At 40.5% G+C, this 27,288-nt stretch overlaps 1 protein-coding gene across 1 annotated transcript in view; it reads left to right on the top strand.

The window, feature by feature from the left end:
- The window catches only part of GRIN3A (glutamate ionotropic receptor NMDA type subunit 3A), a 187,177-nt gene that overhangs the window by 27,129 nt on the left and 132,760 nt on the right, over positions 1-27,288 (top strand). Inside the window, exon 2 of the mRNA XM_004471276.4 lies at positions 25,040-25,644. Within this exon, the coding sequence (XP_004471333.1) occupies positions 25,040-25,644 (605 nt within the window). The remainder of the gene's footprint in view (positions 1-25,039; positions 25,645-27,288) is intronic.

Here is a 27,288-nt window from a genome sequence, read left to right on the forward strand (position 1 = left end):
CGGACCCCTTTGCCAGTCACAGACCCCTGTACTAAGTACACATTATACTGTGGATTATTTGATAAATAGATCACACATGCACCAACGTGTCCCCCCAAGAATAATGGTTTTTTTAATTTTCAATTCAAGTTCATGGACCCCTGAAATCTTTCCACAGGCCCCTTGGGGTTCTCTGGACCCCTGGTTAAGAACCTCTGTTCTCGACTAATAGAAATCTCTACTTCAAGAGTAAATTCATGTTGGTGAGAACTTGAGGCATCATCAATCATATGCCAACCCTTAAGATATCAGCAAAATATGTCTGCAAAAGATTACCATTATTTGCACATCTTTTTGAATTCTCCATACAATAATAAATTATATTTTTGTCTTAATTTGCATTTATGCTTGAGACTCAGAAATAATCATAGAATTCTCTGAGATAAAGAATTTGATTGAATACAAAATAGCTCCAATCGCTCGTTCAAGATTTTTTGGTAGTTGAGTCCTAGAACCTTAATTATCTTAGCTTCCAAGTTTCCACTCACCCACTGCCATTCTACTCAAACCCCCAATTATCATTTACCTAAAAATACCTCCCCAGTTTTTTAAAGACTGGACTGAGACCACCAATATTTTAAATATAATTTGTAAGCCCCTTACTCCTCCCCCTCCCCCGCCCACATACAGATTACTGGGATTTATACAGAGTTTTCTAAAATAAAGGATTTCCATGATAAAAATCCAGCAGACAGAGAATAAAAGAGATGGTGTGTAGAACATTTGAGAGAATGTGTGTAGAATAAGTTTAAGTTTGAGGCTTTCAAACAACAACAATTTTAGAAAGGCCCTCTTCACCATCAACTTCATAGATTACAAAAATGCCAATCCCACATTCTCTCACAGACTCTTTCATAATTGATAGAAGAATAAATACAGTGTAGAGTGCCTCATTCCTTTTGGGCCTTTGGTACAGGGCAACAAAGTCTTCTCTGTATCTTTATAATAAAAGCCATCACTCACACATGATGAGGATTTCATTATTACAACATGATTTTATTCACCTAACCTCACACACATAATGACCTACTATAGCAGAAGAAGGGTTTTACTCCTTCAAATGACAAATAAAGAAACTGAGCTCAGGCATTTTATTACCAAATAAGTATTAAACTGCAGTTTTCTGCTTATAAGTCCAGTCCTCTCTCCCTGAGATAACTGCATATTCTGAGATTCCTCTTCTGAGAGCTTAGGTCGCAAGTGCATGAGCTGCTGTGGCACCAACTTCAGACTCCAAACGTCCTCATTTCTCTCCTGAGCCTTGAATCACCAAATTCTGCTGCCTCAACACAGCCAGGGATATCCTACCAAAGAGCCCATGAACAGGAATTTGCTCTCAGTTTCAAGAAAAGGTATATATTTTTAACAATGCCTTTAGATTACCCCAATGGCATCTTAAAGCATTGTTTATTTTCATCTCTAGCTACTAAAGTGGATAAATAATCAATCTTGGCTCATTCTGGAAAAAACTGTATTTTTTGATACTTATTTGACCTTGAACACCTATTAACATATTTACCATTAGTTTTCTTATTCATATCCAGCCTCTAGAATTCTTGAACAACACATCTTCCTAGGAAAAATCAATTTCAAACGAGAAAAAGAAATACTTGAAGAATTGCAATACAGATTTTAGCTGGGAAAATCTGAGCATGCTGTTAAAAAGAAAAGTCCATTGCCAGGGGTCATGGGAACATTTTGAAATTGCCTGTGTTATGATCATTTTGAATCCTTTTCAAAGGTTTTTAAAAATATTTACCATGGCTAAAAAATTTAATCTTGAGCTTTCTACTATTATGTGGGATTCATAGAATACGTCCTATAGCATATTCATATGTTGGGGACTTACTCTAAATTTTATGTGAGAGCCTGCAAAGTTACTTTGAGGACATTTAAGAAACATCTGGGAGACATTAGTGTAGACCTTATAATTTTGGAACTAGAAAATCATCTGATATAAAAATGTCAGGATAACCATAGAAATGCGTGAGACAAATTGCCATTTCATTATTTCTGATGATTTATGCTTTGAACTGACATGATAGATTTAATACTGGATCTCTAAGCCAAATGACCCATCATTAACTATAACCTAAACAGAACCCATCATGATAGGTATTATATAGGTATTTCCCAGACCACTTCAATATATATGACCTTGGGCTCTCTGTAGGGCTAAGCCACAAGACTTCACTGCTTCTTCTTTACAGAGCTTTCCTCTCCAGCTTAAGTTTGGCAATATTACAAAATCTCTGTATTTCCAGTGGAGTAAAATATGCTTTCATTGGCTCTACTGTTAAAGTCATCACAAAAACCACATCCTGCTTGAAAAGATATTTGAAGGGCACATATGATGCCAGTCTCCCCACCATTGGACAACACATTGACCACATAAATAATGCTAAATCCTTGAAAATCATAAAACCCAATTTGTTATTGAAACCTTAAAATAAGATCACATTAGCTGTTCAGTGATCCATTGACTAATATTAGCAGTCAATCACTGACATGACCTTAGGGTCCTTTAGAATGGAAAAGATTTTACTCTCCCCAGTTAACTCATTTTAGAATCTTTATCCAACCTGTGACATTGCTCTTCTTATCCTGTTGCCTAAGTCTGTGACATATTCAGTACTTCCATGGCCCCAGCCCCCCACCCTTTTGCATGAAGGAACTCCCTCTTTTCCTTACTTGATAATCAGCAGGGCGAATTGGTCAACGTTAAGGGGAAAGCCTTGCCAAAGGACTGTCAAGAGAACTGAGCACCTTCCATCGTCATCTTCCTTTCTATGCTCCTCTCCAGCAGAAAATTAAGGGGGAAGAAGAGTAGAACATGACCCTTCACCAGAGCTTCCTAGCATTCCAAGAGGAAAGTAAAAGTTCCCTATCTACTAGTCCCAAAGCCTTAGGGTGCTTTGTCACCACCAAGGGTAAATACAGTTGCCTTGAAATTGTCTTAAAACTGTAGGCATATGTGCCTTGAAACTTGTTAGAGATGGCTCTGCTGTTACTGGGAGCAGTTGTAATGATTTGAACGAACAGGAGTGTTTGCTTAAACGACAGAGATAAATATATTAAGAATTAATTTACTTTTTAAATAATATGACTTCCATTTATATCCATTTCTTATTTCTGAGGACCTGAGCATCTGGAATATTTTAGAAGAAAGCATCACCAGGGCCACCAAAAGGAAGAAGGCCTTTCTGGATTGTGCCAAAGAGATGCAGGATCAGACAATAAACTATCCATAAAGAAGAGCACAGTCGAGTGGGTCTATATGGGATTTGGGTTTGAATTCTATCATGTAGCCTTCCTAGACAGAAGCAATTATTGGTGATAACAAATGAAGCTAGCCAGCGGGTCCCCAGTTCAGTTCATTAACGATTACCATGGACAGAGAAGTAAAGAAATTGCTGATGTAGCTGCAACCCTGGAGCTACTTATGTGCTATCGGGCATAATGCTACACTCCATAAGACAAAATATACTTCTGGGGAATTTTGCACTGCCTTTTTAACCTGCTCTTTCCACAGTTGACATTTCAACATCATGATCATATACTCTCCCGGGAGATACTGGCATCTTTTGCAAATTTCAGTGGCTATTGAATAATTGCTGTTGGGATATTTCTTGCATCTCATTTCCTTATTTAGGCTCACCATTTCATTGCAAGGCTGTGAGTTCTTGTCTGAAATCCATGAGTTTCATCTGCAAGTGGGAAAAGGGGGTGGGGAGAGATCAATCTACTTGGACCTGAGAGACTATAAAACTTGCTCATTTGGCAACACTTTCACTCACGTACTTCCTCTTGGTCTCCCTTGTGTACAACATTCTACATTTTTAGATAAGTGCGAATGTGAAGAATGAAATCTGTGTTCAAGGAACACACAGAAGCTTCCTGACCTATCCGAGCATTGCTTAAAAAGAACCTCTGATGACCAACTCTGGCAGCAAGTCTACTGCTTGGCCACATAGACACTCAGACACTTTTGCCTAGTGATCAGCCCCAAAAGAAGAGGCAGGATTTCCCTGAAGTAGCTTATGATAAAATGTATCATAAATTAAATGTAATAATGTCAGTCCTTCCAGTGCCCTGATTGCATAATCTAGTCATTATGTTTAAGAATACCTCCAATCCCTCTCCAAATTATGGCTTTATCTAACAGTGGCTAGAATGGATCACGGAAGAACAGGGGTTAATCTTGTTCACTTCTCAGGGTTACTATTAAAGGTGTGAGAAATTCACATTCATCCTGAAAATGGACCAGGGCCACCCAGGGCCAAAGGGTTGTTTAAGTGCATCTGACCCAATTCAGTTGTTCTGGCTTCACATTATATACAGTGCCAGCAGAGATTGATGATATTGAAGGAATTGAAAGGTCAGAAGAATGAATTAACTATCAAACTGTCAGTGAGGAACCTTTGTATTCCTTTGAAAGGAAGGTTCTACTAGTAGTAGGTAAGGGAGAACAGGGCTAGAAGGAAAGATATGAATTAAATCCTCTTGGTTTCCCTTCTTCCCTAAGAAAACCTTCCCTCATTCCCCACACTAGGTCATTCTGAAATACACTTTCTTTACACTCCTTACATTAGGTTCATAGAACTTTCCATGGTCTGTAATTATGGTTTTATTTGAAAAGTTTCTTGCCTCCTATGTTCTGATTAAGTCTCACCTAGCAATAAAATGTAATGATTCAAAGTATGGCCTGATTTTGAATTCCATCTTAATAGTTGTGTAAATTTAACTTCCTCCTCTGTAAAATGGGGATGTTACTTCCTCCATTGTAGAGCTGTTGTGTGGATTAAATGAAGAAAGAGTTGTAAAGCACTTTGAACAATTCCTGGCACATAGTACACATTGATCCAAGAAGTGTCAACTACTATTATTATAACAATTACTATTAGTGTGATTATTATAATAATATATCTTCTCCCCTTGAAACTCTAAGCTCCATGAGAGGAGAAATCATGTCTAGTTTATTTAACATTACATTCCCAAAATATATCATACTGCCCGGTATATAGTAGTCAATATAAATATTTTCAGATTAAATCAGTAAATCCAAAATTTTTTGCCTAGAAACATGAGTTACTCTGGAAATAAATATGACCTCAAACACCAAAAGACTAAGTTGCCCCCTTGTGGTGAAGTATGGCACATGTTTGCCCTATTCCATCAGGAAATCTGTTACATAAAAATATTTTAGGAAACATGATTTGATCCACAGGAAATCCAGTTTTGTAGTAAAGAGCTTTGAGTGGTTTTTTCAGTTTTTCTAATAATATCTAAAGTGTCTTTTTAAGACATTAGCCAAAGCAGCAAGCTGTTTGAACTTGATGATAATGGTTTCTAATGCTCAGTAAATACAGTCACTTACCATCATTATGCTCAGTTTAAAGTGAGTCCTTGGTCCTGTGTTTACACAAGAGAGATAAAGAGAGATAGAGCCATAAAGGAGGTAACTGTCTAGATAAAGAGATTTAGAGGCCAAGATGGAGATCCGAGATGGAGATAGAAGCACAACTGAAGTCAGAAGGAGCACAAGATATAGGGATGGATGGAGAGAGAGGCAGCAAAGAAAGGCAGATTTCTACAGGTCCCCCACCCCCTCAAAATTTCCCTGGACAATGTCTGTGAAATCTCTTACCAATCAAAAAGTAAACTTTTGAAGTTTTCAGTAGAAAGATAAATTTTTATTCTCATTATGGAGGCATCCTGACTCCCTGAGCCAATCAGTAAACAAATGCTACTGTTATTCCAGGCCCTGGGGATATGGTGGAGAACCCGAGTCTGGGCCTTCTAAGAACATAAGTTTATTTTAATGGGAAAAAAAAATTCAACCAATGCTTGAACAAATAAGTCAGATAATTTCAGTTATTGACCCATGCTCCGAAGAAGATAAAATAATGTAGTATGAAGAGAAGGTTGCCTTGGATGGCAGTTGGTGCTGTGGGGACACTACTGAAGTTATGGCGGGGGGTGTGGGGGGGAGCAACACTGAGCTGAGACCTGAATGTTGAGGAAGAATCAGGAACGTAGAATGCTGAGGCACGAGTTGAAAAGAAAGAGTAACGGCAAGGCTCTGAGACAGGAACTAGCTCAAGCATAATGGTTTTGAGACCACACAGGTGAAGTGAATGAGGCAGGGCCAGGTCATTTTGGGTACCGCCTAACGAGATTGCATTTTGCTCTAGTTGCAATGGGAAGCTATTGAAGTGTTTTAGCTAGGGGAAAATGGGAGTTTATATTCTTAAAAGATCACTCTGGCTGCTATGTGTAGAACGGATTGCCCATACAGGCCGTGGTGGAGGCAGGGAGATGAGTTAGGAGACTATCACATTAGCCCAGGTCTCAGATGAGGGATGTTTGCTCTAGAAGCAGTGAGATGGCGAAAGGGATTGAATTCAGGGTATATTTTGGAGTGAATGAGACTTACTGACTTAGAGTTTGAATTATGCCTCTCAAAAATATATGTTGAAATCCTAACCCCCAGAACCTCAGAATATGACTTTATTTGGATGAAGGGTCTTTTTAGGTATAAGTGGTTCAGGTCAGATTAGGTCATAAAACCAGTGTCTGCATCCATAAGACTTATGTCTTTACAAAAGGAGGAGAGACAGAGAGATACAGACACCGAAGGAAGACAGCCACATGAAGAAAGAGGCAGAGATCAGAGTGATGCCACGAGCGAAGGAACACCTGGGCCACCAGAAGCCAGGAAAGGCAAGGAAGAATCTTTCCCAAAAGGCTTCAGAGGGAGCCTGGCCCTGCCAACAACTTAGTCCCAGACTTCTAGCCTCTAGAGCTGTGAGAGAATAAATCTCTGTTGGTTTAAGCCACCCAATTTGTGCACCTTTGTTATGGCAGTACTAGGAAACCAAAACACTGGTGGATTAGAAGAGGGATATGGAGGGAAGAGGGGAAAACACTGATATCCCCATTTTTGGCCTGAGCAATTGGTGTGGATGGTGCAATCTTGGTGACTTGGGGAAGGCTTTGAAGGAAGTGGATTTGGCAGCAGTGTCTGGAGTGGGGTTAAGAAGACAGAAATCCATAAGTGGATTTGGACTTGATAAATTGTAGATGCCTAACAGGATTCCAAACAATGATTTCAAGGATGCAGTCAACTACACACAGTCCAGGATGGAGAAAAAAGGGTGTAGATGGTATCAAAACTTAGTGGGGGAGAGTATAGATCTGAAAAAGAGAAAGGCGAGGACAGAGCCCTAGAGCAGCTCAACAGTGAGAGATGGTAGAGGGAGAAAAAGCAACCAGTAAGGCACAAGGCCAGGATGGAATCCAGCAGCCTAGAAGATGAAGTGTTTCAAGAGGGAGTCAACAGCTGTGCCAAATATATTTAGAGGTGAGTCACACATAGACGCAAAATTGACCTTTGGTTTCAACAAAGTTTGGTAATTGATGCTGTTAATGAAAGTTGCTTTAGTAGATGGGGAACACAAAAGCCTAATATGATGGGAAAATGGAAATTGAGGAAGTAGAAATTGTATATACAGACAAATCTTCTGACTTTTGTTGAGGAAAAAAGGAACAAAACAATGGATAGTAGCTGGAGATGGGAAGGGAATAATATTAAGGACATTTATAAGCCAATGGGAGGTCCCAGGGGTGGGAGAAACTGCTGAGGAAGATTCCAGAAAAAAGGTCATTAGGGAGGTGAGAAAGGGTAAGAAAAATCTTCGGTCTCACTGCCCTTCAGTTCACAGCAATCTGTGCATTATTTCCGTGAGAAATAAAGCATCTTCACACCTCCGCAGTACGCTCCCAGTGACAAACTAGACTAATTGCAGGCAAGGAGAGGAGAGGATTTATGCCATAGCTGTCTATGTTCTCTCCCCATCCTCCATGCTGTATGTCTTAGTTTGTCAGAACTGCCATGACAAATACCACACACTGGTTGGCTTAAGCAACAGAAATGTCTTGGCTCACAATTTCAGAGGTTAGAAGTCCCAGATCAAGGTCCTGACAGTCCATGCTTTCTCCGGGACTCTGTGTGTTCTGGTGCTGTCTGGCTACAATACTTCAGATCCCTTGTCTTGTATCTCTGCCTCTTTCACATGGTGATATCCTTGGTCTCCTCCTGTGGCTTTCTCTGACATCTGGCTTCTCCTGGTTTCTGGCTTCCACTGACTGACTGCAGCAGGATTTCCTCTCTTTATAAAGCCTCCAGTCATGGGGCTTAAGACCTGCCCTGATTCAATTTGGCCACACCCTAACTAGTAATAACATCTTCAGAAGTCCTAGCTACAAATGGGTTCACACCCTCAGAGAAGCAGAAGTGGATTAAGATCTGAACATGTCTTTTGTGGGGGGCACGATTCTGTCCCCAACACTGTGTACAGGTGTGTCTCTAAATTCAAGTAGGCTGAAGCCTAAGTACTTTCTTTTTGTGCAAAATACTAAGAAACTTTCTGATTTTGCATAATAATAGATGAGTTACTTCAAGTTTTTAAAATCCTAGTAAAACTTATCAACTTCCTTTAACTGTCTGCCTCTTTACTTTACCATTGTCTTCTCTATGTATTGCATTTCCATTTTCACTTTGTTAGGATATCTTTCTGTGTTAATCATTGAGATTTCAGAGTCATTTCTCCTTTTATAATAATGGTATCTCACTTTAGATAACAGATAAATCACTGACTGTTTGCCTGAATATCTTTGTACTCAGTATTGGGTATTTATACAAATTCAACTATGAATAATTTATGAGGCACAAAAATATTTTCCCCCAAACCATCTGGAGTGTAAAGAAAATGGACTGACACACTGAGTTTGTGCATATCATGATGCACTTGTGTTTCCAATCATGCCTCAGGCATGGATTCGCTCGAGCAGTTCTGTCAATCATCTCTGCATTCAGGTGCCACTTTTCTGATTGACATCAGAGAAGATTTGTGTCATCTGAAAGGATAAGATTTTATGGGAAAGCAGATAATAATTACTCTTGTCTCTTGAGAGGAACCATATTAGTCAAGTCAGAAAGAAAATGACTAGTGAAAATACACACAACACCCCAGCTAGAGGTCGACCTTCTCAGTCTAAATCACCATCTATTCGTGTGCAGGGAGTTGCAGTACAGTGTGTTGTGGGAACACAGACTTAGGCACCACAGAAAGTTTTAGCAGATGACCGCTTTATTACTTACACAGCACAAATGGCCCAAAAAAGCAGGGGAAGAGAGCCCATGGTGGCCGTCACCCTGGGTGGCCAAAGTCCTCGGGCCAGGTCAGTAGATGGCAGCTTTGTGTCAGAGAAGAGAGACAAATCTGTGCTGCCCAAAGGTGGGGTATTTATACACCCCTGGGGGAGGGGGCCCTGCCACTGAGAGTCCCCACCCTGATAAGCAGCCTGGGCTACTTGTTCTGGGGGTTCTAGGCATGGTCAGGCCATTTCATTAGACATAACATCTCCCAGACTGAAGATTGAAATGTCTGCAGGCAGTGGAAAAGGGAGGGAGAGGGCAGCAAGATGGATTCTGAGGGGGGTGTCTGTGACTTCCCCAGAAATTCATGTATTCATTCAAGCAACAGACTCTCACTATGAGTCTGCTATCTTCTGGACTCTGCTACTTGGGATGTTACTAAAGGCAGCATCTCCCACCCACCGAATAGTCCAGTGAAGGACAGAGATGAGTATTAATTAGTAATGACTGCATCAGGCAATAAGTGATCGGGGGATATGCAGAGTGTGGTGGGGCAGGGAAGGAAAAAGAGGCAAGTAATCCAATTTGGATGGGCAAGGGAGGCCAGTCAGGGAGGTGTTTCTGCAAATGAGGGGCCTAAACACAGCCTTAAAAGAGGCTTGAAGAGTTAGTCCTGCAAAGAGAATTAAAAAGTATTCTTAGTGGAGAAAACAACGCATCCCTGGGATTGGAGGCAAGGGCTCTGGGCACTTGTGGAATTCCAAGGATTTTTGCAGTGACTTCCAAGGTAATCAGAAGTGAAGATACATTTAGGCAATTGAATAAACACGACAAGGTGGCAACAGCTGTGCTTCAAAAGAGATGAGCATGAGGGCTAGAATAAATAGAGATGAATCTGCTCTGATCAGACAGTCCAGGGTCATTCAGGACACAAAAAAGAAAAAAAAATTCATCAATATTGTGATTTTAGCATTTTGAGATGCTGGACTACGTTCTAAACTCTGGTTGACATTTCTCTTTTTTTATCTAGAAATATTAAGGACCTCTCAAGGTCGTTCTCTCTGTGGGTCTCTGCTTCCTAGACTCACTCAGAAAACATTATAATGCTTTTTGGAAACTCATTTAAAAGCCTAAAAGCTTTTGGTGTAATATATGACTGTTTCAAAGAAAATAATGCCAGTAGATGCTAAATAATGTTTACAGAATTAACATATAGGGATGTTGTGGAAGCAGAAAGATTCAGATCACATATTGAAGGCCAGGACTCAGGAATATTTTAAGAAGGAAAATTTTATTACGTCCAGCCGGGCACGTCGGACTCCTGTCTAAAAAAGCTGAGCCCGGAATAGGATCTTTGGGTCCCTTTTATACAGAGGATATAGGAGTAGGTAGTCAAATAGTGCTTTTATGCAAACAGACTTTCTTTGTTAGTTTCTTAGAGTTTTAGGTGTTTGTCTGAATATCAGATAGGTCTTGAATTAACACATATCCCCCACATTCCAGGTAAGCTTGAATTAACACATATCCCCCACATTCCAGGTAAGCTTGAATTAACACATATCCCCCACATTCCAGGTAAGCTTGAATTAACACATATCCCCCACATTCCAGGTAAGCTTGAATTAACACATATCCCCCACATTCCAGGTAAGTTTGAATTAAGACATTTAGTCTGCGTCCTCCCTGAATAGCCAAAGCCTATAGAGCCTATATCACTTAATTGGCTTTCTGGGAACTAGGCAGACTGGAGTGGCTGGCATGGTTACGAGAGGTGGGGCTACAGCTCTCGTTGTTTGCATGCACACATGGCTTATGCTGGAATCTTAAGTTCAGCAAGCTTATACACATAGCCCAGGTTATTTATGAAGAAACACACAGTCCCCACATACACAGCCCATATCAGGGACAGTAAATAATTGAATACAGAGATAATTCCAGGATCCATAGAGTAAATCAGATGTAAATCCAGAGAAATCATTTGATTTGATTTGATTCCTCTTAGCACTTAAAATATTAGTATTTAATGTTTCTGTGTTCTTCAGACATGAGATGATGGTTTATGTCTGTCACCATGGAGAAAAAAATCAGCAAATTCATAAATCAGTGTGCTCTTTATACCTCTCTTATACAGGGCAATTTATTGGCTTAAATACTGGAGAGAGGAATTAGAGTGTTTAAGTTTTAGCTAGACCTGAATCTTCACTTTAAAAATCCAGAGATAAAATTAAATACATATGGAAATATTAAAATTTAGTCATATTAAAATTGAATCATATTCACTAAAGACTACAATAACAACAAACCACCTCAATTAACCTTTGAAATAGAAAGAGAAATGCCTCCAATTCATCCTTGCCCCTCAATTCGTGGTCTTCCATAAACTGTACAGAAGCTTGGGCTAGGTGAACTTTCATGTCCATTCCAAACCAAGGGACAAAATCATGAGTGCACTAATTGGCTTTTGGTGGATCATTCAAGCTAATATTAATATTTCTGCCTTTATACTGAGCTTGAATGAATACGGGCCATGATTTGACAAGTGAGTTGACAACAGGACCAGAATCTCACCCAAATCTAAGAATTTAAAAACTAGCTAACTATGTGTTTGTTATTGTTGGTGGTGGTTTTTCTGTTGTTGTTTTTCATATTCTGTCACTGGGCTTACATAGACCTTCCTGAAAGAACGTGGACCTGTTCATTCAGGATTCACTGTCCTGGACCTGAGGTCACCAGAACCTCTTGAAGAGCCTTTGGGTTTGATCACTTAAGAAGATAAATTCAATATTTCCAATGCCTTCTTATTCTGAACCACGATTTGAAAGGTACAAAGAATAAATTATACTAATGTGCTCCTAGTAATTCAAGTGAAATAAAATGTCACTGCAGCAAAGTTTAATCATAATTAGTAGATCACAAATTTTGAAATAAAGTACTCAAATGGAAATTTACTGAGATTCCATTTAATGGCATGCTAAGACTATTTTTAGAGTTCAACTGGTCAATGTCAGTAGCAAGCAATGAATGTGAGTCAATAAAATTTTTAAAATTCCCCATTGAGATAAGAAGCCAATATGCAATTAAATTGATTTAATATTTGTGGAATTAATTTGGGCTGACATCCCAGTATATATGAAAGGCATATTACATCACAATTAGTTGAGCAATAGTTTAAATGTTCAAAACATACTAGTATCAGTAAAAAATGGCTTATAGAATTGAGAAATAAAGTTTATGTCAAGTGCAGTGTCAGTTCTAGAGGGTATTTAAAAATAAAAATAATCAGCATTCAGCTGAGTTTTCATTCTGTGTGTGATAAAGTCAATTAGCATGTGATATAAGCCATCTCTTAGTAATAGTTTCAAGCTGCATTGACATAAAGTAATCAAATTTCCATAGGAAATTTAACTTGCCTGCTAGACAGTTTAATTATCCAGTGAACATTTCAATAGTTCCCATTATAAGAAAATATGCCAGAGTTTGTCACCAAGAGTGTCTATAACAATGGTTTGACTACTTCAATAAATTTTAATTATCTTGTAAATCATCTGCCTGCTGATAGATATAAATGTGAATGTTCCTTCAAATATGACTTAATTTGACCAAGATCTAGGAGGTGCAACAGGAACTAAGTCAATCTTTAAACCAACACCTTCATTCCAAAAGTTCTTAAAATTTGATTTTAAAAAAATTTCTCTTGTAATATAAAAGATGAGTGGGCACTGAATTTGAAAATTATAGCTAACTTTAAATCCTCCTCCAGAAATGCCTCCTTCACTCCTACTTCTGCCATCAAAGCCACCACCCCTGCTGTCCAAGAAAAGATATTTGCATGATGTCTTCTGTTTTCACAGTGCTCTCCCCTTTAGAAAGCACTTTCATAGTATAATATGATGTGGTTCCCAAATCGCTTTGAAGTAGGTGATTGAGAATATTTTTCTCCTCTTACCCATGAAGAAATGGAAGTGTAAGCTTTTCCAGAGCAATCCTGATTTCAAATCCAATCCCCAATCTCCTCAATACTGCTAAAGCAGATCCATTTTACTGATAGGATGGTACTTGATGTTTTTAATTCCTATTTTAGACAAAATTGTAACATGCTTGTGCTCTTTTCCTAGCTCAGGGTATATCATAAGGGGTTGCAAGGAGCTGACAAAGGTAGACACAATGACACAGCAAAATGGAATAGCAGATAAACTGGTATTGTGGCAGGAGAGAGAGAAAATACTTTTTTTTTTTGAGGTACGGGGCCAGAATTTGAACCCAGAATCTCATATCTGGGAAGCCAGCATTCTACCACTGAGCCACATCAGCTCCCTTGAGTTGGTTTCTTCATTTTTCTTGTTTGTTTTTGTGGGGTTTTTTTAGGAGGCACCAGGAACAGTGCTCAACTGCTTAAGCCATACCTGCTCCCAAAAAATACATTTTTTAAAGAGGTGCAAGTGCTCCAACATCACCACAAGCTCAGCTCCACTTGGTTCAGCTGACATGGAAACCATCTGGTTCCACAGCCCCTGAGCACATTATGGTCCTACTGTCAGCCTCAAGGCAAGGTGCCAATTATTACCAGCAACCATCAAAATAAGGCTAACATTTACCAAGTACTTACTTCAGGCACTGGACAGTGATGAAGCTTCTACCTTTTCCAACCTTCCCATTTATCTATGGTCCCTTGACTTCCCACAGACTTGATCTTGCTTCAGTGCCTAAGGCTGGTTCAGAATTAGTCAGGACAGTCGTGAAGATATTGCCTCATGATCTGAAACTCAGCACCAGTCACAATTTCCTTTAGGCTGGCTCAAACTTTGGGCCCTATTTCATGTCAATGGCCTCCTGCCTCATTCTTAAACTGTTCCTCAATTTGTGGCCTGGTGTTAACAGGCTTAAACTCCATGAAGACTAAGATTTTGAACCCCATGAAGGCAAAGAACCTATTGGTCCTATTTATTCCTGTAGCCTCAGCAGTAGGTTCCAGTACCTGGAACGAAAGAGGCACTCGAGTGTTTGTTAAATGAATGGAATGTACCCCCACACTTCTACTCTCTTTCTCTTAGCATAACTTTCCAAATCTCATTAGCACCAGCACCATCATTATAACCTACCACGTACTGAGTGCTTACCACAGGCTGATGCTTTACACACATTAAGTTATTTAATCCTCACCAACCTTGCAAGGTAGGTAATGTCATTTTCATTGTACAGAAGTGGAAAATGAAGCTCAGTGAGGCAAAAAGACTTTCACAAGGTCCCACACACATGGCTCTTAAATGGCAGAACCAGCAGAGAGCTGAGTGACTCAACTTGAGCCACCGTGTTCTCTCTTCTGGACTCTCCTGAGAACTGCAGTGACCTTCCAAACCCCAGAGCCAGGGTTTAGACCTGGCTCCATGCTGACAGTCTTCCCTGATGCCCAACACCTGCTTTTCCAATGACTGCCTGCCCTGGATTACCCTTTCCTGTGCTGGGACATCTTAGCCAAGCTGACTGCTCTCCCCAGATCACCACACAGCTACATCTCTTCTGCAGCCACACCCCCTTGATCAATGTCCTCCCATCCTCAAGTATACCATTGGCTGCATTTAGGCCCAGAGTTTGCACCTGGATAAAGTACATCTTTAATGAGCGGGCCAGGACCCAGAGAGTGAGAGGCAGCCAAAGGCTTCCAAGGCTGAGCAAGGGTCAGGTGAGAGAAGTGAAGTAAAATTATTGAATGAGTTGAGTATCAATAATTAGATGAAACTAGAATGGGGATGGAAATGCAAGTCCCATGAGAAGACTTAAGTGATCACCATAAACCCACTTTCTGTGTTCCTGACTTCCTTTTCCAAAAACCAACCTTGGACTCAGTAGGGTTTGTTGCACTCAAAAGGTAGGGCATGTCTGCTTCTGCTGTTTCTTCTGCCTGAACATAAGACAGCTTTGTATCCACAGCCTGACATATAATAGCTGGCAACACGGTTTTTGTTGGGTGAAAATATCAGCCAGTTGTCTTCAGAGACAGTGTTTTGCATGCTATGCTGAGTTTCCTCCTCCTCCTGAGACTGGGCCAGTCTAAGATTGTCTGGTCTTTTCCAGGAGGTGGTTCCAATTCCAGGTCCCCACATGGCTCAGACTTCCCACACTGCAGGAGTGAAAAAGACCACCCAGCAGGGATTGAAATAGTATGCCCACTGCACCCTGCATCCACAAGCCTCTCTTCTGAGCATCCCTTGGACTTAACTCCTCTGCTATTTATTGTTTTACATTGACACTCAAAAGTCCCAAAGACTCTGTCCCCAGGTCTTTGCTGACAGCTCCTCATATTGTGATTGAATACCATTATAGATGATAGTCCCTACTGTGAAATTCAGTAAAATCTAAACGAAAATTCAAGCAGGCTTTTCCAGCCTTTCTGATTCATTGAAATCCAAAACCAATGCACTATACAAACTGGCTTGCCTTTGGAGATGGTTGACGAAGCAGCACAACTTTTGCCGGTTTTTAAGAGTTGCTCCACACAAGAGACTCCGTGAAGAAAAGAGCTTGACAGCCGGGCATACACGGGACTCAGGCTTAGCTCTCGGTGCTTCTCATGCCAGTTACCCAGGGCACCGTCAATTTAACCCTGGCCACAAGGCACCTTAAAGGTGACATCATTCCCTCGGCCTTTTGGCTCCCTTGTGAATGGTGGGAGCTATAAAGATGAAATCTGCAAATGCCAGGGCCTCTCTCACATGTTCTCACCAAGGAGAGGAATGGTTGAAAGCCCCCTCCCTCAGTCTGACAAATTTGGGTTTCAAACCCAGGCTCTACTTTTTCATGGCCATGTGCCCTTGGGAGAGTTACTCGCTCTTCTTGAACCCCAATTTTGTCATCTGTGAAACCAGGCTAATCATTATAGTCACCTTGTGAGGCCACTGTGAGAATAAAGTAACCCAATGCACAGAAAACACCAGCAGCACCAGTAGGTGTGAGTTTGTCATTTGTATTATTGTGATGATGATGTTATAATTTCTGGGCAGGGACTCTGCATTCTGTTTGCTGAATCCTTAATGCAACCCCAACCACAGTTAGTTTATTTAAAAGCTTGGGCTTCTGAAGGAGTGAGCTTTCATTTCCAGAAAGGAAAAAAAAAAAAGACCTATATCATATAGGTCAAATGAGGTGTGAGGAAATGAGAACGAGGAAACCAGCTGCAGCCTCTTTGAGAAAAGATAGCAGTGCAGAAAGCCTGTTCTGAGCCCTGAATGCTTTTAGTAATCAGCAGACTCATGAAAGGAAGAGAGTTTCTCTCTGTTAAAAGTAGTGGAAATATTATGCTCACTTGAGCTTTCTGAGCTTTGGCCTAGAAGGTGAAACTAAATGGATTTGCTTGCCCGAGAAAGAACCGAGAGAATTTCATCTTTTCTCCACTCTTAAAGCAAACCCAGCTTCATAACCAACTCTCTTCAATCATGGAATATCTCCAAACTCTCTGGCAAGTTCTTCACTGCCGCCAATCCTGCTCTTTAGAAGCTTTCACTAATTCAGAAAATCGCTGAATTTGCCATCTCAGGAAGAACAAAGTTTGATGGGGAGGACGTTCTCCAACAGTTGGCGCCAACAATTCCTTAACTTACAAAGTAGTGGCGGCACTAGTTACTAAAGAAAGAGGGGTTTGGAAAGTCTAGTGTGGGCATACTATTCCCACATAAATAGCCTCTCCCTGCATGAGATAGAGCCACTGTCTTCCCGCTCAGTGGTTGGTGCAAGCAGTGTTTGTAAAGGATAATCCTTTGCATAGGGAGTGACCGCAGGACTGCATCTGTGACGCCCCGAAGGCTGCTTCCCTGTGGCCGTCCTGGAGCAAGGGTGGACCAGCTCAGACCCCTCCGGCTGGTCAGCTTGACCTCTGTTGGAGCCCACTTTGGGACCGGGAGATGCCTTTTACAGACACCTTCTTCTTTATTAGTCCCCTGGCCTTGAGGGGTCTAGAGTTAAAGATCTGGGGCATTCCAGTCGGTTATTACTAGCCCAACCGCTGGTAGCATTTATTTGACTGGGAAATTTGGAGAAGAGGCACTCCTCCTGGAGGAAAAATGTAAATGTTTTCCTGTAAGCTCAGTTTTAGCTTTTAGGTATGTGCCTAAACATTTTCCTTCATTCATCCACCACATGAGGTCCAGGGGGTGGGTTATCCTGGGAGAGGCAAACTGGGATATTCAAAGCAGACGGTGGTTTGCGGCTCAGCAGATGTTAGTGTCCATCCTTGAGCTCTTCTTTGACAGCCACGAATATCACGTCAGCTCTGGAAGGGGCTCTTTCTTTATCTGAGTTTTCTATGGCTCCTCCCACCTCCACCTGATGCCTTAGTTTGACCTGGATTAAAAGTATCCATACGAGCTGAGCTAATAAACACCAACAGAGAGGAGGGTGATCCCTGGTCCATTTGACCCCCATGGATGGTGTTGCTGCTAGGCAACAGCGTTGGCTTCTTTTAAGTACCCCCTTTCCTCCACCCACCCCCCAAATTGACTAGCACACCGAGGGGCTTGGCAATTAGGCTTGTACCAAAGGATGTGCCATGTGCTGACCAGCTCCTTCCTTTGGATTTCCAGACACATGGTCCCACTGGAAGCAGCAGTGCCTCTGCAGGAGGGAAGCCGGGCTCAGAACTCTCATGGAGAGAGGTCAGGGGCAGGGCATGTGTGCATCTTCCCAAGTTCTCCCCCAGGCCCTGACGGGACTCCCTGTCCTTTTTTGGGTTGGCTCCTAATGACACTTATACAAAATACACTTTGTAGAATTGAATCAGTTACCTTGTTTATTGAATGTTTGTCCTTTTTTGTCTGAATCTTCCAATATACAGGGATATTGGGGGGGGAGCAGTCTAACAAAATCTTAGACAGAAAAAAAAGATATCCATTGCAAAAATGGTTGTGTGAAGATAGATGTGAGCATAAAAACATTGTTTTGTACTCACTTTGGCAAGCACTTCCAACACAATGACTCGACTCTAAGCAATCTGTAACAGCTACTGCTTACTGGGCTCTCACCCCACACCAGGCAATTTCTACGCATTATCACAGTCTCACATTTAATTCTCGTAATGAATCTATAAGGTAGGAGGAAGTAGTGTCCTCGTTTTAGAGATGAGGAGTTTATGACTCAGAGAAACTAAATGACTTGTAGAAGGCTACATGGCTCAGAGATGATGGCGCCAGAATTTAAACATAGTGTGGCCTGACTCTGAAGCCAAAGCCCTTAACCGCTATGCTTTACTGCAGCTCAAAAGAAGAGAGAAAAGTTCCACTTACTGCAGAAGACAGTGGCCAAGCCACAAGGACAGCTTGGGATTTAAGCAAGAACACTGTAGATGCTACAGAAAAGGATGAGGCAGTATAGAACCGAAGGAATATGGAAGCAAGTGGTGACTGTACCCACTATGTGGGAACAAAACACAATACCCAGGCAGAGAAGAATGGATGGTCAAAATGAAACCACACTTTTAGTTAAATGTGTTTGCTTTTATCAGTCATTATGTGTGTTTACAGATATGATGAGTTATCATTTTCAAATAGACTCCCTATTTTTTTCTAAAGCCTCAACTACAGTGTGTTTATACAATACAAAGTCTGGAATCTACTTATTACTACTAATCATAATTACTAAATGTTTCCTGAAGTACTTGTCCCCTTTTCCCACTCTTGCTGTACCCCATTAGTTTCATTTAGAGTAATTTCTACAATTTTTAATTAAATAAAATAATCATTTGTCCAGTACTTATACATTGTTTATTGCTTATGTACTGGACTGTAGTCAACAAGAAATGCTTTGCAGAGGATATGGCCCATATTAGGAGCTTTAAAATTACTTTTCTTGATTAAATGAGTGCTCCATCAAGGATCCTGTTTCCTTACTGATTGGTAAATAAATTTGTTGCATATACTCTCCCTTGTTTCTCATTTTCCTTTATTGTTTTGTTTATGATGGGTGTTTAAAGTGAAAAATAATACATTACAATGTACAGTTTAGTGTATTTCTTGTTATGTTGTGACTTCTATGATGTGTTTACCTTTTTGGTTTATCTCTTAATGATTTCATTTGTACTTTTTACTCTTTAAGGGCCTGGAATTTATTTTTAATATATTACAGAATTCGGCATCTAAATGATATTATTTTTCCAAATAATCTGTTTTGCCAATACTTAATTTCAAATATTATATATCTTCTACATATCTTTGTGATTTTCCATTTAAAACACATTAATTTTATATGGTAGCGCTTTGTCCTTTGTTACGTTAGTATCTATTCTATTTTTTTACCTGTTAATTCTTTTGTTAGTACTTCCTTTTTAAAATAATTATTGTTTTATTGGAATTGCATTTTCGACTGTGTTCACATATCCTCTAAAACAAGGCCCTTCTATCACTATCTTTTTCCAAATTTTCTTACCAGTCGTGCCTGATTTTTCTGCATTTGGAATTTTAAGACTTATTGAGTTCTAAGTGCACTGTGATCCCTAATGGCTTTCACCATCTTTCCCCCAACCCCTGGGTGACTCTCTGACCCTCAGAACTAATCACATGGCCACCTTGTGACCCCGCCCGCCCTCCAGCTCAGCACTTGACTTGTTGGGATTTCACTCCATGAAGACACTGCGGCACTGCCATTATCCACCTCCCCTGCCTCCTCTATGCTTTTAGGAATTGCAGCTTCTAAAGTAATGTAGAAGCAGATTATGACTGAAATTTTAAAAACCCAAAATCAGCAGAGTTGAGTGGAGTGACATCTTAGGCAGAAAAAAACAAGTGTAATCAGAATTACATTTGAAAATTCCTGAAATTATGCATTAATTTGACATATATGCTTTTGTGGACACAAATATGTTACAATGTCCTAGTCTGCTAGGGCTGTTGCAACAAAAACAACAGGAATTTACTGTCTGACCGTTTTGGAAGCTGAAAGTCCAAACTCAAGTTGTGAGCAGCTTGTGTTTCCTCTGGAGTCTGTGGCATTCTGGTGGTGGCTGGCTAGCAGTCCAGAACTCCATCTCTGCCTCAGTCACATGGCCGTCTCTCCCTCGTGTTTCCTACTTGTGTGTCCAAATTTCCTCTGCTTATAAAGATTCCGGCTGATTCAGCTTGCCCTCACCTTAACTAACAACATGTTCAAAGATCCCGTTTACAAATGGTTCACATTCACAGGACCAGGATTTAGGATTTGAACATGTTTTTGTGGGGACATGATTCAATCCGTAACAAATAATAGGTATGTATTACAGCATATAATATGCTATATGTAATAAAGAGTATAATCATTTAGGGGAATGAGAATTATCAATACCATTTAAATTCTTATTATCACTCTCCCTGCCTCCCTCTCCTGAGTATATGTCTTTTAATTTATGTAAATTATATGCACTTATGAGGCAGTTGTAGAGAGACACTTTCTGCTTTTTGGGTTGATTCGTTTCTGGGTCTCGATTTAGGAATCAAAAATGTGGAAATGATTTTGAAATTCTTCCTGGTCATGGATCTGCTCTTTTGCAAACAGCAAACCATACATCAGACAGATTTTTATTCTCAATTTGGTCCCATAGGTCTTTAATTTTGTCCCAGATTACAGCAAAACTTTTACCATCAACCTTCATGTATTTTCATATCTTTGTGTCTGTCTGCCTTTATTACTATAATGAAGAGAAATTGGGTGATGCTGCTTCAGGGGCTGCTAGACAAATGTCGTCTCACTAGCTATCGCTAAAATATTACTTTGGTAAATATTTGTCTGAAAAACTGTGTCCTGCAGTCTGTGAAAAAATGGACTTCAAAATCTGGAATTTCACAATAGAGTGTTTTTTAGGATCAAATGTGATTATATGGATTAACACTTAGTCATGAGCAGTGTCCATGTTTCACCCCATGTCCCTCTCTCATGCTAGGTGTCTTTGTTTCTGTGCCTGGTACTAAATGCTCAATCTGATCAGCCTAACTTCATTCCCCTATTTAGCAAGAGAGCATCCTCATTCCTGTTTCATTAGAGCTTGTTCCTCACACTCATTTAGTGAATCCCTCAGGAGAAAGGGCTTGGATGAGCCTTTGTGCAAATGGGGGCAAAAACTGAGTCTTGAAGCCCTGCTGGAAATGCGTGTTTTCCTCCCAGTTTTTCTGTGAGGAGATGATGCTCATGGTGCAGAACTTGTGAACAAAAGAGAAACTCCATGTGATAAATACTATGCCTGATTAGCTAAGAACTTGCTAGAATGATGGTTGAGATGTGGTCCTTGTCTTAAAGAAGCCTGAAACCTAGCGTAGGAGACAACCAAATAGCTACACAATGGTGTGAAGAATTATATATCAGAGGGATGAACAAAGTGACTCAATGACACAGATGAGAGCCAATGAACTCTCCCTGGTCACCAGTCAGAAGAACTAAATGCAACATTCACATGAACAAAACCCAGTTCACCAGTGTAGGAAATCAATAGGGCAAAAATATCAGGACAAAGTTAAAAGATCAGCAGGAGAAGTAGTAGAAACAGTAAGGTAGCAAACAACACAGAAAATGGTTTCTGAAAATTTGCATGGAAGAGCTGAATTTTGAAGGATGAATATGAATGCAGACATCATATACATCGGGTGGCGAGGTCATCATAAAGAAATTGTGTAGGCATGAAAATGCATGCTCTGATATGGGAAAAGCAAGGTGTCCAGTGTGACTTGCTTTGGTGGGCATGAGTGGGAGTGCCGGAGGTGAAGCTAAAGACTAGGAACAGCACTGATTTTGAAACATGTCCTACAGGTGATTCAGAGGTGATAATGCAGGAGAATGACATGGTCATATTTGTGTTAAAACATGGCAAACGGACTTGGCCCAGTGGTTAGGGCGTCCGTCTACCACATGGGAGGTCCGCGGTTCAAACCCCGGGCCTCTTTGACCCATGTGGAGCTGGCCCATGTGCAGTGCTGATGCGCGCAAGGAGTGCCGCGCCACGCAGGGGTGTCCCCCACGTAGGGGAGCCCCACACGCAAGAAGTGCTCCCCGTTAGGAGAGCCGCCTAGCGCGAAAGAAAGTGCAGCCTGCCCAGGAATGGCGCTGCCCACACTTCCCGTGCCGCTGACGACAACAGAAGCGGACAAAGAAACAAGACGCAGCAAATAGACACAGAGAACAGACAACCGGGGAAGGGGGGGGGTAATTAAATAAATAAAAAAATCTTAAAAAAAAAAAAAACTGGCAACAAAATAGGGAGTTGAGGACAAGAAAACAGTTGGGAAAATTTTGTTCCTTCAAGCTAAATGTGTAGCTTGCTTTGTATTGCACTTTGCTTTGGGAAGAGGGTTAAGGCAGAAGGGGAACTAAAAAGGAAGAAGGGAAAGATGGAAGCTGTATTCATTTCTTTTTTTTTTTTTCCTTCCTCGCCCCTCCCCCTCCCTACTGTTTTTGCTGTCTGTGTCCATTCACTGTGTCATCTTCTGTATCTGTTTCTCTTTTTGTCTTCTCTTCTCATCTTTCTCCTCTAGGATTCACCAGAATTTGATCCTGGGGACCTCTGATATGTCTCCCCTTCATCTCTCTTTTGTTGCATTATCATCTTGCCGAGTGACTCATTTGCACAGGCACTGGCTCCCTGCGCAGGCACTTTGGCTCATAGCATGGGCACTCAGCTCACCACGGGACACTGGCTCACCGCACAGGCACACTTTCTCTTCTTCTTTTTCACCAGGAGTCCCCGGGGATCAAACCTGGGTCCTCCTATATGGTAGGTGGAGGCCTTATCACCTGAACCACATCCCCTTCCCTGTATTCATTTCTTAGGACTGTCATGACAAAGTGCCACAAACTAGGTGGCTTAAAACATCAGAAAGTTATTCTCTTACAATTCTGGAGACTAAAAATCCAAAATCAAGGTATCAGCAGGGCTTTGCACTCTCTGATACTTTAGGGGAGGAGCCTTCTTTGCCTCTTCCTTATTTCTGGTGCTTGCCAGTGATCCTTGGTGTTGCTTGGCTTGTAAATGCATTGCCCCAAAACCTGCCTCCATCCTCACATGGCATTCTACTTGTGTGTCTATGTCTTGTGTCCAAATTTCACTCTTCTTATAAGGATATAAGTCACACTGGATTTTGGACTCACCCTAATCCAGTATGACCTCATCTTAACTAATTATATCTGCAAAGACACTATTTCCAAAAACAGTCACATTCTGCGGTATCAGGTGGACATGAATTTGGGGGATATACTATTTAACCCTTCAATCCAGTATGGAAGCTAAAAGGGGAGGACAGCAAGACCTCTCTGGAACAATTTATTTGAATTAAAATTAGGATCGAAGAAGTGAAAGTCCATTCCTCTCACCTCAAGACCTTGCCTGGTCTCTCAAGTCAGAAAGCTATATACTGGGTAGTGAAGCTTCCCTCTTTTTTGACTCTTATGATCTCATACAATCCTTTTCAATTGTAAAAACTTTTTTCATTGCCCTCCCTGCCATTACCAATACCAGCTTCGTGTTCAAACACGTAGCACCTAATCAAGACCCCGGAGGTATTTTCTCTTTCTCCCTAATGAATGCTGCCCACAGATGATCCTCCAAAAGTTCTCTTTCATCCTTGTAAACCCTGCTCAAAGCTTTACTTGGAAGGACAAAAGCCAAACTTTCAGAATAAATTTTAAGACCCCATCCTACCTACCACCATGATTGCTCTCATTTTCTCCCTTGCTCACAGTTTTTCTTCTGCAAACTCCCTAGGCATGTTAATTTCTTACTCTGCATCTATCAAAATCCTTTCAATCCTTCAAAGAGCTCAAAGTTAAGCTCAAATCCTATTTCCCATTGTACATATTTCTTGTGGGTATGAATAGTCCACACTTCTTTCCATTTGTACATGAAACCTTCTTGAGAAAGCTCTCCCTTTCTCTCTATACATATTATTGACCAAAATGCTTGCTAGAGTCTCAAAAATAGTCTAATGAAAGCATATTTAGTTCAACTCAACCAATATTTATTGCACACCTAACACATCTAAGGCATTGGGCTAAACATTCTCAGGGCCCCTGCAAAAAAATAATATGTCCAATATTTGTACTTGAAAAGAACAGTTAACAAATATATTCATTTGTTCTGAATCACCTATGATTAATAATTTGTGACTTTTCTAATAAGATAGTCTTTCTTCATTGAGCTGATGAGTCTCATAAGGAGAGGAAACTGTGGTGAAAGCTACGTAAATGTGTTTAAATGGCACACATTTTTCATTGCACAGCTAGAGTCTAGGCTCAGAAGATACACATATGAACTATCCACTTAACCTTGATTTATATATTGCTAATTGTTCCATGGATATTTGAAGAATTTCCTTCCTCAAGGGTCTAGAAGAAGTTCGGTAAACTATGGTGTATCCATTTTCCACACCACCTTTTTACATGTACCCACACTGTGATAAGGTTTCTTTGCTGTTAGTTCTAAAAGAAAGCAAAGGTAATTTCTTTCAATTATTTTACCTGAGAAAGGAAAGTTTAACAAACAAATTAATAACAGTGATACTAAGAAATGGAATGGATACTGGGGTCTGTCTGTAAGGAAGTTGACAGGCCTCTTAAAAATCTAAGACCAAAAATATAGTAGAGTCAACCCTGACATTCACACCAAGTCATGTGCCCACTGGTACTCTTAGCAAAAATGACCAGGGAATCAGTTATAAGGAATCAGTAGTCCCTGAGGAAGGAAGCATAGTTTTCCCAATAATGGCAACATTCTCCCAGAGGCATTTGAATATTGCAGGGAAAAAAATAAAGGATTAAGCCTCTTAGGAAAGCAAAAGTACCCTATGTTCTAGTCTTTGGTCAATGCTTTCTAATTCTTCTTTTTCGTATCTTTAAATACAGAATCCCCTTCACCTCCAACTGAGTTTAGAAAATTCATTAAGTTCTGATGCTGATGTTACGGCGTCAATCCTGACCATGAACGGCTGGTACAATTTTAGCTTGTTGCTGTGCCAGGAAGAATGGAACATCACGGACTTCCTCCTCCTCATCCACAGTAATTCCAGGTTCCACCTCGGCTCCATCATCAACATCACCGCCAACCTCTCCTCCTCCAGCGACCTCTTGAGCTTCCTGCAGGTGCAGCTGGAGAACATTAAGAACAACACCTCCACAATGGTGATGTTTGGCTGTGACATGGAGAGCATCCGGCGGATTTTTGAAATCGTCACCCAGTTTGGAGTAATGCCCCCGGAGCTTCGTTGGGTGTTGGGAGACTCCCAGAATGTGGAAGAATTGAGGACAGAAGGCCTGCCCTTAGGGCTCATTGCTCATGGAAAAACAACACAATCTGTCTTCGAATACTACGTCCAGGATGCTATGGAACTGGTTGCCAGGGCTGTAGCCACAGCCACCATGATCCAGCCGGAACTTGCTCTCCTTCCCAGCACGATGAGCTGCATGGACGTGGAAGCCACAAATCTCACTTCAGGACAGTATTTGTCAAGGTAGGATGCCTTGACACCCCATACATTGGGCTTTTACAGGAAGTAAGAGTTCCTTATTGATCCCCACTACCGAATTCTTGACCCTGGGTAGCTTTAACCTCTAACAGAATGTCTGAGGGACTTCCTAGTTTAATAAGGCTAATATCTCATGATTTGTCATCTTTAATTTTATCTATAGACTAGTAAGAGCGTGGTGCCATGGGGAACCCTTAGGCCTGCTTTTAAACCCTGACTTAAAAGCTGTGTGTCCCTCACAAAGCACCTAAAAGCTCTGAGCTTGTTTTCTAATTTGTAACTAGGATAATGTTGAATAGCTTGATGTTTTATAATAAAGACTTCGTGAAATTATTTATGAAAAGAACCCAGCACCATGCTTGGCCCTTACTAAATACACAATAACCCTGCACACTCTTTCCCAAATCAGAAGACTTGGATAAGTCTCTCTAAATCTATATGTAAAAAATAAATAAGTCAAGCAGGGAATGGATTTCTCTCTCTCCTCCCAGGCCTTGATGCTTACAGCAGTATAGAGAACTAGTTAAAGGCTTGGACTCTGGAGCCAGACTGAACTTGAATTTTAGCTCTGCCATTTACAACTTGTATGACTTGGTCTAACTTCTCTGAGCCTTCTTTTTCCTTATGAAAATGGATATAACAATAGATTCTAGTACCCATGGAGTTATTGTGATTAGATAACAATAGATGATAAGGATAGGTGATAGATAGATAGATAGATACATAGATACATAGATACATAGATACATAGACAGAAGAGAGGGATAGATAGATGAAAGATGAGAGATGGAACTAAGAACAAAGATGATGACAATGATGATGATGATTTTTAATTATGTACCATTCTTCTCCAGTTCCTCAACCTAATTCAGAAGTTAGAATGTAAAAATCCATTTAACTTAAAGATTAGTCCATCATATGGAAATGATTTTCATGGGTCCCTGGGAAAAGGGAAATATCCTTAAAGGATACTTTATAGGAACCTACATTTTCTTCTGAAAAGAGGCACCAAGAGGCCAAGAAGAATCAGAGATTTAGTCCTGTTTCAGAGGTGAAGATTTGCCTCTAGGGTAGGTCCTAATTTTAGGTGGTCTTCTCAGGACATCTGTCTGTATGAAGGAACACAAGGCAGCCTCATAAGATCCTGCCTTAGAAAAGACATGAATATTTGGTAAAGAGTCAGGGGGTCCTCAGCATTTTCCATTTAATTGAATGTATATAAATATATATAATTATCTATAAAATTGTTTGTGTATATATTTATATTACTTTGCTGCTAAATGCCATATATATGGCAGAGTTAAAGACTAAGCACAATCTATAAACTCCCTAAGCCATGTTGTTAATAAAATAACTCAAAATTCATTTGTTAGGGATCTATTAATCACAAGATTAGACATTCTATCTTTGTCTGAACTTTCTGTTATTCCCCATATTGTATTTGAATTTCCACAGGATTAAAGTCTATGCATATTTTATTTTACAGCAACCATCCAAATTTAATCAACTGTTTTTGAAGCAGCACATTATTGAGGTGCAGGATTTTATCTGGCATACGAAATATTCCTCTTCACCACAATGTATAGCCAAACCTTGATTTATAATTCTGAGCAGTCATTATTTTAGAAG

The sequence above is a fragment of the Dasypus novemcinctus genome, chromosome 8, assembly GCF_030445035.2.
Source record: "Dasypus novemcinctus isolate mDasNov1 chromosome 8, mDasNov1.1.hap2, whole genome shotgun sequence".
NCBI lineage: Eukaryota > Metazoa > Chordata > Mammalia > Cingulata > Dasypodidae > Dasypus > Dasypus novemcinctus.